Consider the following 16,320-nt stretch of genomic DNA (forward strand, 5'->3'; position numbering starts at 1 on the left):
TCTCTCTCTCTCTCTCTCTCTCTCTCTCTCTCTCTCTCTCTCTCTCTTTCTCTCTCTCCCCCCCTCTCTTCAACCTGCCTCTTTATGACAATCCTAGTAAAACTTCCTTCTTCTTCTTTCTGTCTTGCCCCTGGAATAGCTTCCTTTCCTCTCTTTTCTTTAGAATTGGGCATATCTCTTTCTATCAAATCTTTCTCTAATTTGTCACTTTGTCTGACACTCAATTATATATCACTTTCAAACATGGGTGCTTCCTTCTACAAACTAACTTTACCTTCATCGTTTTGGATTAAAGGTGTGTACTAAGAGTGTGTCTTAGAAATGTGTGCTTAGGGCTAAGCCACACTACAACTAGAAACAGGGCTTTTATGTAAATAACACAATCTAGGTGTTCACTGTGTGATCGAAAATCCTGTAACACCAAACCATTTCACTTCTCTGAATCTGTTTAGCTCTTAAAACAATTATAGTTTTCATCTAATAGCATGGTTGGGTTTTTCTATTTCATTTCTTTTCAGAAATGCTTTCCAACTTTCTAGAATTGTCTTCATGATACTTTAAATTTTTAATTCATTTTCTTTTAGACATATTTATATAATATGTTTAAACATATATATGTTTATATATGTTATATATACATTTATATAATATGTTTAAACTTATTTATATAATATTTATATAATCATAATTCCCTTCCACAACCCCTCCCGTATACTCCTCACCTCCCTAATCACCCAACTCATGTTCTTTCTCATAAGTGTATATATATGTGTGTGGGTGTGTATTTGTGTATATGTATGTATGTATATGTGTGTGTCTTTGTGAGAGTGTATATTAAAGACAACAAAAATGAAAACCAAAACACAAACTAAAAAAATAAGAAAGAAAAAATAAGACAAAAAATAACAAACAAAAAATCATATACACAAATAAAACAGTTTGTTTGTGTTCCCTGACTACTCCTGGGCATGAGGCTTACTCTGGAATGTTGGATGCACAGATCTTCATGACATTTACATGTTATTTACCTTTCTAACTTATCATTTTCTGGAGGTTTCTCCCAGTCTCTGTTTTTTAATGTATAGACATTTGTATAGACATGCTTTAGAGGAGATCAGAACCTTGCCAGCAAAGACCTTCCTGGCCTTCCAGTATTTTCTGGTTATCTTTTCTTCTCCCATTGCTTGATCTCTACTCTGAACATTCTCCTTGAAACAGTTTAGCCTTTGGACTTCCTGGCCAGATGTGAATGGAAAAGTCCCTCTTCTAGTGAATGCCCATTCCAGCTCACCAGTTAGTTAACAAAGTATATGGATGCAAGTGTATCAGACAAGTTTTGGATCTATGGGAATGGAGAGATGACAGCACTGGTTGTTCTTTCAGAGAATCTAGGTTCATTTCCCAGCACCCTCATAATGGTTAACAATTTTCTTTAATTCCATTCCTGGGGATCTAGCAGCCTCTTCTGACTTCTGTGAGCACGAGGCATGTATGTGATGCACAGACAGACAAAGCACTCATACACATAAAATAAAATAATTTAAAGTGGCTGGGTGTGGTGGCTCATGTCTTTAACTCCAACACTTAGGAAACAAGTAGATCCCTGTGAATTCAAGGCCAGTCTGAACAAAATAGCAAGTTCCAGGACAGCCAAGGCTACACAGAGAGATACTGCCTCAATAGAACAACAACAATAAATTTTAAAGAGAGAAAATATCACTTTTATCAGCTGTAGATTTAGAAAAAGAAGAGAACACTGGGATGATATCATTAACTGTACTTGTTATTGAGTTTGTCACCTCGGGGAGGGGGGGAACAGAGATTCAACCCAATCATAATTAAAAGATGTATTGATTATCTGCTAGCAGGACCAATAATATCTGAGCCAAATTTGAGATTGCTGTCAAAGAGGAGTATGGAAAAGAATTTTCAAAAGGAAAACCACATGAAGATCTTCAATATCTACACAATCAAAAACTGTTCTGTTCTGCCAAGTTAAGTAGTTAAGGCAACTCAAAGCGATCTTGAGTATATGTGTAATCAAGTTCTAGAAGCAAAAAAAAGCAGTTAGTCAAATCATAACAAATAACAGATAATCATGATTGTACATTTTTGGGTGGGGGTTCACTGAGTCAGGGTTACTGGGGCATTATCCTCCAGGGCCTGGAGTCAGAGACAAATGGCCAGTGGGTACCAAGATGGATACCTAGCATAACATGGACTTTCTTTAGCCATTACATACTCAACAGTGTCCTTGTATGAATACAGTCATGGAAAGGTGGCTGCAGATTTGGGAATGATGCTTCTAGAACAGCAGCCCAATATAGCAGGTACCTGAGGCAGGACCACCAGCTGGGCTCACAGGTAGGTCTAGCTCAGGCTGGGGAACAAGAACTGTACATTGTCAGATGCAGAGCCAGGAAACTAAAGATTGCTGAGCTGCCTGTCTCTCTTCAGGTTGACCTGGTATGCTCTCAATGAGTTTCTGAAAGCAAGAAGACCCATCAGTCACAAAGAAGTGAAAAGACAATGTTATTTTCTACTTTCAAACCTCTGAACATGAATATCTCTGAAAAGTTTTGAACAGGCCTCTCTTGCTCTGTTCTATAAACATTGTAAGAGCTATGTTCTGAAACCAGCATTAGGAACATAAGCTACTTTGTATCATTGTTATATGTATGATTCTGACCACTACTGCCCCAGAGTCTTCCAACAAGAATACTATTGCTCTGGATTTTCACGTTAGGTACTAAGAGGAAGGACTCCAAAGAGTGAGAAGAGGAGCATTGGCACAAACCAAGAAGGAGAGCCCTTTATCTCATAAATCAGTAGTTTGGGAACACACAAGAGGACAATACAATGGCTACTTCATTAAAGTAGGACCTGGTGGTTTCATAGGTCTTACTTACGGCCTTTTCATGGTTCACAGGTATTTGAAGAGTGGTTGTTTTTCATAACTCCTCACATAATGATTGAGAACAACTCATAGGCTAGACCTCAAATATCCTGGAGAAAGCATTAAAATATTTAAATTGGAGGGGAAACATAAAGTACTGAATATACTGTCAATCCTGAAACAGAGCCAGTGCTCTGTAATCACATACTGGAGAACTGGGTATGGCATTATCCATACTGAGGCAGTTTAGTGGGGCAGTTTATTATTATACTCACTATTACTGTGGTATTAGGGATGGAAACCAGGGCCGCTCACATTTATGACAAACCACTTAACCCCCGAGCTATCTTATCAACTCTTTGAAGTATTTGAGCAATTAAAAAGTAAGATCTTCTGTGGCATTTAAAAATCTCACTGCCACATAAAGTTACAGGATGTGTAGTTTCCATCATGAGTTAGACTGTCTCATATATTAAAGGCACCCTCTTCTCCCTCTGATTTGTAGGGTAAGTTTCAGGCTAGAAGAGTGCAAAATAAGAGAAAATCATTAATCATTACACAGAGAGTACCAGCAGATATCTAGTCCATCTTGTCCTGGAAATCTTAGAGAATCCTTAAAATGCCATTCTTATCCAGGAGCCAGTGAGGGATAAGGATGAGCTTTCCCAGTGCCACCAACAGTGGGACCATCAAAAAGATGTGAATTCTTAGTGTATTTGTTCTTATAAAATACTTGTGGTGGTTTGAATACGCTTGCCCATGGGAAATTTGGTAATTTGAATATGCTTGGCCCATGAGAAGTGGCACTATTAGGAGGCATGACCTTGTTGGAGGAAGTATGCCACTCTGTAGTGGATTTTGAGGGATACTAGTGCTCAAACTCCATCCAATGTAGAAAAGACTTTCCTCCTGGCTGCTTGCCAAGGATAGTCTTCTTCTGGCTGCCTTTGGATCAAGATGTAAAACTGATGTTCACAGTGAATTCACAGTGAATTTACTGGTATTCTGGCTCCCTTATCTATGATGGTCTCGGAGCCATAGATGCAGTACAGCATGCTCCCCCGCCTTGAGCCATTTCCCCGAAATGGTCGCTGCCAGAGAAATCGATACCTGTGTGATTGGTTGTTGAGTCATCACTCCCTTTTCCTGTTTATGTCTGTGTATATAAGCATGTGGGATAGTTGGAAATACAGCATTTGGTCTCTACCAGATGACTCCATGTCTTCTTTTTCAATCCACAGGCCCTCGCCATTAAGGGGAACTAGGTCAGTTATGCTGGTGTAGCTGACATATGGCTCCATTTGATCCATTGCTCTATGCATTGTGTTCCAGTTGTGGTTTTCTGTGATAGTTTTTGTTTGCTATAAAGAGAAGCTTCTTTGATGAGGGGTAGTAGCTACACTTACCTGTGTATATAAGAATAAATATTTATAACATAGTAAGGAATTATGTGGGTCTAGAAAAGTTCAGAGAGCATATTTCTTTCTACAGACCTTGGCCTCACTGGCCTTGGGAAGGTGGTTGGGTTTCTAGAACCAGGCATCATTTCCCTCCTGTTGAGTAGGCCTTAGGTAAAATTAAACAGCTAGTGGTTACCATTAACTTGTAAGTGTTGTTTATTGCACCTTTATGTATATCTTGCTGTGGGTAATTGTTGTGGTTCATAGGTGATGAAAATGAGGAGGGCTGTTTAATTGGTTCCCTACAATGGTAGCTTGCATAGAAATTTCTGGAACCATGGAAAGTAGACTACAGAAAAGAGGCTTTCAGGTCAGATCTACTTGAACCATTTAATCCTATGCCCTAAGTGTGCAATGTCTTCAGCAACAGGGTACCACCCTTAACCTCTGAGAGGCAACCAAGGACTACATCAATAGCCTATATTATTTGGGGAGTCACCTGTATTACCCTGTTGAACCATTTGCCTGGTACCAGGGGTTTTGTTCTTGTGTGACTTCTGTGGAGAGCATTGCCAATCCAAGTGGCTTAACATTTTTTTTCTGTCCCACTAATTCCAGTTAGTGCTGCCCATGTTTGCATGAATGTAGAGCCATTCACTGAAGTTTGGGACTCCTAATAGTGGCTAACCCTCAAAGAAGAATGACGTTTTACATTTACAGTCACCAAACCCAGACACTATTGTGGATGCCAAGAAGTGCGTGCTGGCAGGAGCCTGATATAGCTGTCTTCTGAGAGGCTCTGCCAGAGCCTGACAAATACAGATGTGGATGCTTGCAGCCAACCATTGGACTGGCACAGGGTCCCCAACAGAGGAGTTAAAGAAAGGACTGAAGGAGTTGAAGAGGTTTGCAACTCCATTGGAAGAACAACAATATCAACCAAACAGACCCCCCCCAGACCTCCCAGGGACTAAACAACCAACCAAAGAGTACACATGGAGGGACCCATGGCTCCAGCTGCATATGTAGCAGAGGATGGCCTTGTTGGGCATCAATGGGAGGAGAGGCCCTTGGTCCTGTGAATGTTCAATGCCCCAGTATAGAGGAATGCCAGGGTGGGGAGGCAGGAGTGGGTGGGTGGAGGTACCACCCTCATAGAAGCACGGGAAGGGGGATGGGATAGGGGAGTTTGGGAGGGGAAACTAGGTAATGGGATAACATTTGAAATGTAAATTAAGAAAATATCTAATAAAAAATTGAAAAAAGAATACCAAGAATGTCAACTATGTCAGTCTCGTACTGTGTAATATTTACAGAACTCCTGAACAGAAAGTTTTTTTAAATAAACCTTGATTAGACACATTTCTTAAAGATTCATCTATCTTTATGTGTCTGAGTGTTTTGCTTGCATGTGTGCTAAGGCACCATATGTATGCCTGCTACCTATGGAGGCCAAAAGAGGGCATCAGTTCCTCTGGAACTGATGTTACAGAGGATTGTTTACTGCCTACTTGAAGCTGTAAATGGGACCCAGGTCTTCTGGAAGAGCAGCCAGTGCTTTTAACCACTGAGCCATTTGTGCAGCCCCAGATCTTGGCTTTTAAAGCCAATACTTTTTATCAAATGCCTTCACTTAAAACTTTTGTCAAGGGCTGGAGAGATGGTTCAGAGGATAAGAGCACTGACTGCTCTTCCAGAGGTCCTGAGTTCAATTCCTAGCAACCACATGGTGGCTCACAACCATCTGAAATGGGATTCGATGATGCCCTCTTCTGGTGTATCTGAAGACAGCAACAATGTACTATAAATAAAATGAATAAGTCTTAAAAAAAAACTTTTGCCAAATGTAATAACTCAAGAGAACTCCATTGATTTAAGTAGAGATTTGATAGCAATATATTGAACTTTTATTTGGAAATGTTAATGTGTATCACCTTTAGGTCTTATCATTTATAACTTACTCAGATATTTTATGGTTTTAGGGTTTGTCTTTCATTTTGGAAAAACACCCAACCATCTTAACCTTTGTACAGAAACACCGTCTTATTAAAAATGTATACTTTTACTTCCTTCTGCACACGTGTGCCTAGGTGCATGCGTGTTTTCTCACAGAACCCAAGAGTTAGAAAAAGGTCAAAGGTTTAAGTAAGATCCTTGGCACACTATCAAAATGACCTTGAAGTGAGAGAGTACTCCATACAAACAAGAAAGGGCTGTAAAGAGAGCACATATAGAGCCCCCAAACCCACATTAATCTTGTAGTGACTGAAAGGGAAGACTGTGCATCTAAACAGTTGAACAGGACATTTATTTTCTTTCCCTCCAGTCCTATCCTGAAATATATCGAATATTCATCATGAGACTTGATAAAAAGAACCTTTGGCTCCTTTACTCCCTCTACTCCTCAACAAAGACAGGGGGGATTACTTTTTGCTCCCCCTCCTTTTTGGTTCTGTTTTCCCATCCATGGAATATTAGCCATCTTGTAACGGTTTAATCTGAATATCATTTTTACACTGTTTTCATTCCCCCTCAAAACGAAAGTAGGATGGCCTGTGAGATGGCTGAGGGGTTAAAAGCACTGGCTGCTCTTCTAGAGGACCCAGGTTCAATTCCTAGCTATATGGAGGCTCACAGCGATCCCGAACTCCAGTTCCAGGCAATCTGGTGCCCTCTTCTGGCCTTGGTAATGTTTTGCAGTCTGATCCCCTAGCTCCGGCTCCAAGTGTTTTTGCCTTGTATTTTGTAGTTTAGTCTGGTAATACTGTTGGGTCTGAGTGAAAATAAGTAGCTAGTACAGAGGAGCAGCAGGTACATAGTGGAGCATCATCAAATTGATGCTTATAACATCGTCAGGAATTAACTGAGAAAGCCCTGTTGAAAGTTTATTACTGGAGTTACTGGCTAAGATACTTTCACTCAGGAAGAAGGCCTCTGTGTCATGTGTGTGGATGAGCACTTCATTAGCTGTATTCACTACAAGTATCTTTATATCAGTGGCCTCTTGTAAATAATTTACCCTCTAGCTGTTCTAAAGGACACAGTGTTTTGACTCTTGAGCTCTTTGGCTGTATTTCTTTTTCCTGTCATAGACTCAGTCGGTATCCATGACTCAAGAAAGGAGCTTTTGGCTGGGCGGTGGTGGCGCACGCCTTTAATCCCAGCACTTGGGAGGCAGAGGCAGGCGGATTTCTGAGTTCGAGGCCAGCCTGGTCTACAGAGTGAGTTCCAGGACAGCCAGAACTACACAGAGAAACCCTGTCTCGAAAAACAAAAAAGGCGGGGGGGGGGCTTTGGAGAAACTGTGCGACCCCATGCTCGGGTCTGAGGTGAAAGGGTCAAATCCTGTCCTCAAAGCTACCCTGTCAGCAAGCTCAAACAGTGCCTGGCAATTTACCAATATAACCTATTTACAAAAAAAAAAAAGCATATGTCTCTTTATAAAACTGAAGATAGAAAGTGGTTACTTTTTGGAATGCTCAGAGAAGAAATTACAAAGTGCTGTACACTGGACCAGAGACTATATGTTGAGTTGGGTGAGTGCAGGCTGGACCTTAGGCATCTGTCCTTCCTTATAACCTCCATAGACTTGTCCTATGTTGGGAGTGGAGGACTGACAAGACACAGAAAGCATTTTCTTCTTCAGAGTATTATCCGAGACAGAACAGTTGATTTTGAAGGATCACCCTCTATTTTCTAACTTTCTAAGGTCCTCGTGGATGCACAGCAGTTTGCATTCATGGTTAAGCAAAATCAAGCTAACAGAAATATCTGGCTTACCTGAGATTTTCTCTTGCTGCATTTAGAGTGTCCAACTGTTTGAAGAACTTAAGCAAGCATGTAAGTAGAGGCAGACAACTTGAAAAACTTAATTCCCCTCCCTTTTACAAAAAGACTACGTTTTAGGATAATATAATACACTGATAGATATCTCCAACTAGACACCATTTTTAAAAACCCTTTTGTCTTAACCTTAGACCAGGCTTGAGTGCAGAAAAACATCAGGGATTCTTTCTAACCAATACAGGTTGATACAGGCTAGAGTGGCCTTCTCGTTCTTCTGTGAGACAAAAGATTGTATATCAGAATCCCTTCTGTGTCATCCTTGCCTTTGTCCTTCATCCTCTGGAGTTTTCTCCTTATCTTCCCATCTTGAGTGACCACAGGGAAAGGAAAGACTGGTTGGACTAGTCAGTCCTCCCATTATTGGTGACACAAAGTCTCCTGTGTCTCTTCTTCCATCAACAAGGGTGAGAAAAGGAGAAGTCCATTTGTTCTCACTGATGTGACTAGGCATGATTACCCCAATAACCTTGGTGAGTTTTCCCCCCAAATTTTACCTTCTTAGCCTTAGCCTGTTGGTGCAGGAGCGTTCATCTGTTGAAACTCTGGAGTAACTATTGTAACTCAGATAATAGCAAAGTCAGCCAGTTTTTAATGATAATATGAGTATAGGGGATCTTGGCTCCCTTATGGCTTAAACTTCCAATATCCTCCTTAAATGTTCCCTCTGCACCTCTTTTGTTCCCTCAAATGGGGTCCAAGTTTGTCCTAGAAGTAACACTATATCTTTCCAGGCAAAGTCACAGAGCTGGGTAATTTGTTTTGAAGTCTGTATTTGCTCAGTTTAGCTGCTTACAGCCTCACTTAAATCTCTTAGCTCTCAGAAGAAAAATGAGAGATTAACTAATTCTGGTCAAGAGTCCCTTTCATTCACTTCCATTGGGGAACTTTCCTGTGAGTGAGGACGGGGCAGCGTAGTGACCCGTTGGGAGCATGTCTCCCATAAAGGGGAAACAGATTCCCTGAGGACTGAGAGGCTACAGGGGAGATAGGAAATACGGACAGAGAGCCTGTGGGAAACACAGAATTCTCAGAGCAGGGCTTGAAGAAAAGAAACGCTGAACACATGGATTTTCGATCCATTTCCCTGACCTCTCACAAGATAGATCTCATTCAAAAATTGCATCGTAGTGAAAACTGCTCTCCTGTGCCAGGCAGTGGTAGCACATACCTTTAGTCCCAGCACTCAGGAGGTAGAGGCAGGAGGATTCCTGAGTTCAAGGCCAACCTGGTGTACAGAGTGAGTTTCAGGACAGTCAGAGCTACAAGGAGAAACCACATCGTAAGAAACAAAATAAAACCAACCAAACAAGCAAGCAAACAAACAAACAAAACAACAACAAAATGAACAAACAAACAAACAAACAAACAAACAAAAAACCCTGCTGCCCTGTGACCAGGATTCCCCATCACTTAAGGAATATTCCAACCATAGGCAAACTGAATCTAGAACATAAAATCCTTTCTCCTGGGCTATGTGGGTCCACTTCATTCTGCCTTTTTTTTTTAGGAGGCAGGATAGCACAATGCCAGCAGACATCCTGTATCGCCTTGTAATTAAAACCAACAGCTTCAGTAGAAGTTGAGTAACTATCTCTTCACTTTCAGCTCTCTGCCTGGAGGAGTATCTCTGATCCAGTATGGGAGTTCTCCTCAAAGACTGGTTCCCAGGTCTTGAGATTAACTCATGCTTTCCCATGGCCTGTAGTCACTCCCAGATACTTCCACTTATATCTAAGACACTTCTGACATCTTCGTTCTTCATTCCTCACAAGTGCTAAGAGAGTCAGTCTCTCAACAAGGGAAGATGCTCGTTGTCCCTGGCTCCAGTAGGCAAAACACTTTTAAAAAATGATGGCTGCCTAGCAGAAATGTCTCTGATTCTTTTCCATTCATAAACCATAGTTTTCTTACTACAAGATGAAGCTAACAAAAAAAGGTGAACTGCGTCTCAGATGAGATGTCTCAAATAATGCTCAAAAGTCAGGCCTCACTTTCTCTGCTAAGAGAGCAGGTATAGAATAAGGGGCTAGAGGGAACAGATAGACCTTGCTAAGAAAATGAAATAGAATAATTATTTGTGGATGGATTGAGGGGCTTCAATGGGAAGATCAAGGTAGGAAGGTCAGAGAAGAGAGGCCATGGAGAGAATACAAGGAGAGACAGCTAAAGTTAAGAAGCATATAAGGGATACTAAAATATATACATGTTGTGAAGGCACCACAACAGAACCTTCAGCAGACGTGAAGTATATATGAGTTCCCCCCAAAAAAGAACTTGGGGTTCCTGCTGTGAGACTGGTAATAAAACTAAGAGTCCCTAAGGTACAGTAACCCATGTATTACGCTGCGGAGCAAAGGTGTGACACATGCACCCATTATGTTACAGCATAGTAGCAAGAGAAATGGGAAGCTTCCTGAGCCTATTATGAGCCAAGACTTGACTCTTCATCTTGTACCCCGTGACCATCCCTGTCCCTTGTGACTCCATTCATCTGAAATCCTTCCCTGACCCATGTCAAAAAGCCAGAGTGGTATCATGGACTGGCTTCTACCACATAAGCCTTAGCAATCTCACTCTTCATGGCAGGTGACAACTTCCAGCATGCTATGAGGCCTTGGGGTGGGAGATAAGCATTATTACTCTTTCCTCACGCTCTCTAACATCTACCCATCATGCTTGTAGACTCTGATTGGGGAGTGCTACCACAAGCTAGGTTGTCATTGGCTGAAAGATAGATTCATTAGCTCCACCATGATGCTCTGTGTTTCCAGAACAAGAGACTACTTGGTTGAAAGGAGAGAGAGAGAGAGAGAGACAGAGAGAGAGACAGAGAGAGAGAGACAGAGAGAGAGACAGAGAGAGAGACAGAGAGAGACAGAAAGAGAGACAGAGACAGAGAGACAGAGACAGAGAGAGACAGACAGACAGAGACAGACAGACAGGCAGGCAGAGAGACAAACAGAGAGAGACTAACAAGGACACAGAGAGACAGACAGACAGACACACACACACACACAGAGCTTCATTCATTTGTTTCAAAGCCATATTCATTCATTAGGGATTGCAATGATCCATAAACAACTGAATAATACTAAGTGCAGGATTGGGTGCTAGTATCAGGGCAGTGTAGTCCTTTGGGGGGCGAACAATGCCTTCATACAGAGTTGTGAACCTCTGAGCCCTCAAATTGACCATACTTCCTCATGGGAGCAGCTATGAGTCCTATCTACCACTTTCCCTCTCTTGTAACACATGGATAGCATACAGATTCTGCTTCCTTGGGAATGATGTACCTTAGTCTCCTCATGGCCTTCTACTGACCCCCAGGATCCAATTGAATCTCCTGAAGTCATCTTTCTTGGAAACACCTAAATGATACCGATCTTGGCCAAGGCCCCCATGTAAAGATTAGCATTTGAGGACCTGGCTCAAGCAGGCTCTCTGTTCTAGCCTGTGCCCTTCACAGTGACTTCCTCAGGCCAGCCTCTCTTTGGTGCCATGGGCTACTTTGCAGTATCACTATCATAAAACATACTATCCTGTGGCCAGGAGAGGGAGCTCTGTTATTAGATAATTCCACCATCCACTGGACAGCACGTCAGGGCTGCAAAACAAAATTCTAGTTTTCAGTTTGCTGAGTCCAAGAGAACCAAACCTCTATGCATAATTCCTTGTACTAAGCTCTGGAAAGAAACTACCAGAAATAAAGCAATAAGCTCAGTGTCCTGTGACCTCTAGGTCACAGGTCCTTGGGTCAAACACATCTAGGCACAGAAAGGTTTCTTCCCACACAAACACTCCATGAGATTGAACTTGTGGATACGGGTGAAACTGAGCCCTGTTGGGAACAGTCGCTCAGGAGGATCTTGCCCAGGCGTTCCCAAATATTTGCCACCACACAGAGATATTCAGGGCAGCACAACCAACATAGATAGGGGCAGTGAAGAGTGTATACACCTGGGCAAACCACGATGTGGGTCATACATGACAGAGACTAATTTGTCCCACTTTCTTAACGGGTGTGCCTTTGCCATTTGGTTTGAAGGACATTTGCATAATTTAATAAAATTATTCAGCAGGGCTCAATGGCCTGCTGAGCTTGAGAAGGTCTTTATGTTGCTCCTTGTGAATGAATTTGAGCCGTTCAGGCTTGACCAGGGCTACAGGTGCCCCCTAAGCAGCAACTCAAAGCCACAAGTTCTCCACCCGCACACACCCACTGGCTGAATTCTTTTTAAAAAGGACTCTGCTCTTTGCAGCACTGAACAGCTTCTGCTTTTGCGCCTCAGGGGACAAGCCCATAGCCACTGCGGCTGTGCAAGAAGCCAGGAAAGACTGCTTCTCGGGAACACTGTAATTTGGGTGAGGCGCCAGAGGAGAAAACCCTTCCGGGTCAAGGATCTGAGCAGAGATATATCTTCTGGCGCCGGAACTGCGAGGACACCACGTTTGGAAGCCTCTTCGGGAGCAAGGTCGGATCCAGAGATTCTCGCCATGGAGACTCCTCAAGACAGCTGCCAAGGTTTCCAAAAGCCTCTGAGTCTGGGAGCTGAGGAGGACCAGGAACAACGGCGTGGTGAGTAAACTGGTTCTGACTGGACTTGATGAAACTCGGGGAGAAAAGGCAGTAGAAAGAACAGTGGACCCGCACTTCGGTTCGGTTACGGAACACTGCCTGTGGTCTTTCTCCGGACTTTCCGGAGATCCCTGGGCCATGATGCTCAGATATTTATCTCTGCATCTTCTTTGTATCTTTCAGGTAGGAAGACAGTGGTCTCCGAGGCTGGAGAGGAAGGAGACCAGAAACGGCTTGTACTGGGCGGGCTTGCTCAGGGTGGGCTTGATCAGGGCGAACTCGCCCAGGGTGAGGTTGCTGAAGGCAAGCGTGCTCAAGAAGAGCCTGCTCAGTTCAGTGTCACCCAGGAAGCCACGGGAGTAGGAGAGGAGGGAGAAAAGAAGGAAGAAGAAATGGAGGGAAGGCATGCTGGTGATGGTGCTTCTGGCTCCGCGGATGACAACATCCAGCAAGAAGGTGGCCAAGGCAGCAATGATCAACAACAACCTCAGCAAGAGGCAGGGATTCCTGAGGGGAACAGGTATCAGCAAGCTGAGAACAGTCCAGCTCACAACCCGAACCGCCGCACCAAGTTCACCCACTCTCAGCTGCGTGATCTGGAGCGCCTTTTCCAAGAGACTCGCTTTCCCAGCTTGCGTGTAAGGTAAGCAGATGGCCAGTGCTTGGCACCTCATTTACAGGTACTGCATTCTGGTCTAGAGTGTCCTATGGCTCTCCCCGTCCCTCTGATTCCCTGTAAAAATAATGGCACCCGCCCTGCATTTAAGACCTTCCAGCTGCAATTACAACCTTTCTCCAGCATTTAGGATTGCCTGCCTGCAGTTAGATCCCAGGGTAGGGGTATCAGGGCTATGTGGTGTAGAAACAAAGGTGATTTGTTACCCTGTTCAAGATTGGGAAATTTAGACAATGTTTGGTGTCTAAATGAGTTTCCAGAAGTATGGCTGAGAAGTCTGAGGCATGGCTGGGGAAAGCAGGAGGGATTCTACCTTGGGTTAAAAATTTGCAGATGCATTTCATCCTGTATGCTCTCTAAGTGATTTTTACATTTTCAGTAAACTAAAGTGGCATCTGTGTTTTTGGGGATACCCTTGAATTTGGTCTTTAAAAGAAACTCATTTCTAATGCAAGGTTTAAGGTAAATGTTAAGAACAGTGACTGTAAATAAACATGTATAAGCACACAAGTGTGGGCCCATCATATAAAAACAAATAGGACGTGTCCTTACACACTTGATTTCTACCACAAAGCCTAAATGTTGAAACTTTTTCCCTTTAGGAGGGATGTTGCACGATGGATGGGTGTCGAAGAAGCTGATGTGCAGGTAAGTCTTCTGAAAAACAACAACAACAACAACAACACAAGTTTTGGAAGGATGCCACACCAGGTGATGTTGCTGTCTAGAATTGTACTAGCAGAACAGGACCCTGAGGTTGCGTCCCAAGGCTGCTAGAACAGTACACAGACAGGCTAGGTTCAAGATGATACCAGGTCTCCATTTTCCCAGGCAGGAAATGCCAGCTGGGCCAACAGAAAAGCTTCTTAGCTTTTAGGTGATTTGTCTGTCCTTCAGGGATGGAGTGTGTTCCCGAAGACCTTCTGGAGGCTGTGCAGCCCACGTGCCTCACACTAGTGAAGAGACCATGTTCTTACCCACTTTAAACTCTGTCACTCTGAATGTGTCTGAAACTCTTCTCTCACAAGAGAGAACTCTTCTCAGAGTGGCTCAGTGCTCTGGTGTGTAAATGTGAGAGACCTAGCTTCCTTCTGAAACCAATAGTGGGACCAGGGACCTGAAACAGCCTATGGCACATTTACCTGTGTTTTAGTGGGTGTGTATCTGCACTCTGACCACCATTACACTCAGCCCTAGCTTTTCCACATCTAATGCTGACAAGAGGAAAGACCTATAGTCACTATTCTGGGAGGCCGGAAAGGAAGCACCAAGCAGGAAGAAGTGCCCTTTGTCTCATAAAATGTGCATTCTGGGTACTCAAAAGTGACTAACACCTTGAATCCTCAGCAGACTGACTCTTGGCTTCTTAGAGTTCTTGAGGGTGGGCTGGAGAATTTTTGATAATTTACCACAGCAAGGAGCAGGAACCACCCAAAAGGACATGTGAATCCTTTCCTGAAGAAATGTATAAAACACATTAAGGATGGAGAAAAGAGGCAATGTTTTGTGTCTGTTCTGTGGTTGAAAAACTGGGTGTGGTGTCCTGTTTCCTAAGGGGCTTCTTGGGAGGCAGTGTTTATTCTTTCAGTGAGAATGAACCCTGTTTCTTCCAGCATACTGAATAATCAAAATATACCTCAGGAATGTCTTCAACCATTCTTGGGGTTAGACCAATGAACTTTAGGCACATTTAAAAGATGTAGTGATTTCTCTAGGGGAGTGGCTCCGAGAGAGCACATGGCTAGCACACTCCAGGCCTTGGGATGGGTTCTGAATACCTTCCAAACTGTTAACAAAATGAAGCAGGCGTATAGTGCTCTAGAGTGTGTGCTTTAGAGGTGACACTGTTCAGTGAATTAAAGTATCTCTGTCTCCTGCTATATTATAGGATTGGTTTAAGATGAGGAGGTCCCTTTTCCGGAGAAGCAGCAGACTGCTGATGTTCTGTGAATTGCCACCAATACCCGAGAACAATGATCCCTGAAGATTTTGGAGCAGCACTTGAGTGCCACCCCTGTCCTCGAGCCAGATGAGGATGGCTTCTTCTGAGCCACCCATGATGGCCAGGACAACCTTTACTTCTCTATAATAATTTCAGCAATAAAGAAGTGGATTCTAACTATATTGTCTCCATTGTCGTTGAAGTTATTAAAATATGGGTATAAATACTTGGACAGTAGTCAATCCCAGACATGGCATGTAGGCAGAATAACAAGGAGGCCTTCCTTATAAATAGACACAGGCAATCACTGCCAATGTGGGAACAAGTTGTTATAAGGACAGAGAGCGAAAATCCCCTATGAGCAGAAGGACAGTCTGTTTCTAGACAATAAGTCCCCCACTCTGTCCCTCTACCCCTGGATGGTATTGAGAATATCCCAGAGGCTACTCCCAGGTTTGCTGCTTGGAAGGGAGAGGAGAATCTGTCTATCCACGCCAGAGGGAGGTTTCTGTCTCCCTTCTTCCATTAGGTCTCAGGGAGCATATGGTCCCATCCTTGCCTGCTCAGCAGACTACAGGACTGATATGTCTTCTGTCTGTATTTTGTCATTGGCCTTGTAGAATCCTCAGTAGGAGATATTTGTTGCTTTGTGGGGTGTGAGATTTTGCGTCTCAGCAGCTCTAGGTGTATAAACAAGCAGGAGCCCCTAGCAATGCTGCAGAGCAATCAGTCAGTGCAGAGAACTTGCAACATTCTCTCCTGCCATATGTGATTATATTCCTTAATGGTCCCTGTGAACAAGGGGTATGATAGAGGTGTCCCATTTAGACCTGAGTATTAGGCAGGAGGTTTGAGGACAAAGGCAACATGGCCAGGACCAAGAGGTCCCAACCCTCATCTCCTTTTCAGAAACCTGTGCTAGCAAAAGCCCGCCCTTGCAAAAGCCCGCCCTTGCAAAAGCCCGCCTTAACAAAAGCCCGCCTT

At 43.2% G+C, this 16,320-nt stretch overlaps 1 protein-coding gene across 1 annotated transcript; it reads left to right on the plus strand.

The window, feature by feature from the left end:
* Window positions 1–12,636: 12,636 nt before the first annotated feature.
* LOC114624653 (rhox homeobox family member 2-like) lies at window positions 12,637–15,378 on the plus strand. Its single transcript, XM_028772044.1, has 4 exons — window positions 12,637–12,718; window positions 12,902–13,361; window positions 13,997–14,042; window positions 15,283–15,378. Exons 1-4 carry the CDS (start codon window positions 12,637–12,639, stop codon window positions 15,376–15,378), a joined length of 684 nt encoding a protein of 227 aa, XP_028627877.1.
* The last annotated feature ends 942 nt before the right edge of the window (window positions 15,379–16,320 follow it).

Source organism: Grammomys surdaster, unplaced genomic scaffold, assembly GCF_004785775.1.
Source record: "Grammomys surdaster isolate TR1022 unplaced genomic scaffold, NIH_TR_1.0 60, whole genome shotgun sequence".
Taxonomy (NCBI): domain Eukaryota; kingdom Metazoa; phylum Chordata; class Mammalia; order Rodentia; family Muridae; genus Grammomys; species Grammomys surdaster.

Bases quoted from the DNA above. Each gene is read 5' to 3' on its own strand.
- LOC114624653 (XM_028772044.1), top strand. From the start codon at position 12,637: ATGGAGACTCCTCAAGACAGCTGCCAAGGTTTCCAAAAGCCTCTGAGT. The intron at 13,362-13,996 runs GTAAGCAGATGG...TTTTCCCTTTAG, and splicing joins TTTCCCAGCTTGCGTGTAAG to GAGGGATGTTGCACGATGGA. The intron at 14,043-15,282 runs GTAAGTCTTCTG...GCTATATTATAG, and splicing joins TCGAAGAAGCTGATGTGCAG to GATTGGTTTAAGATGAGGAG.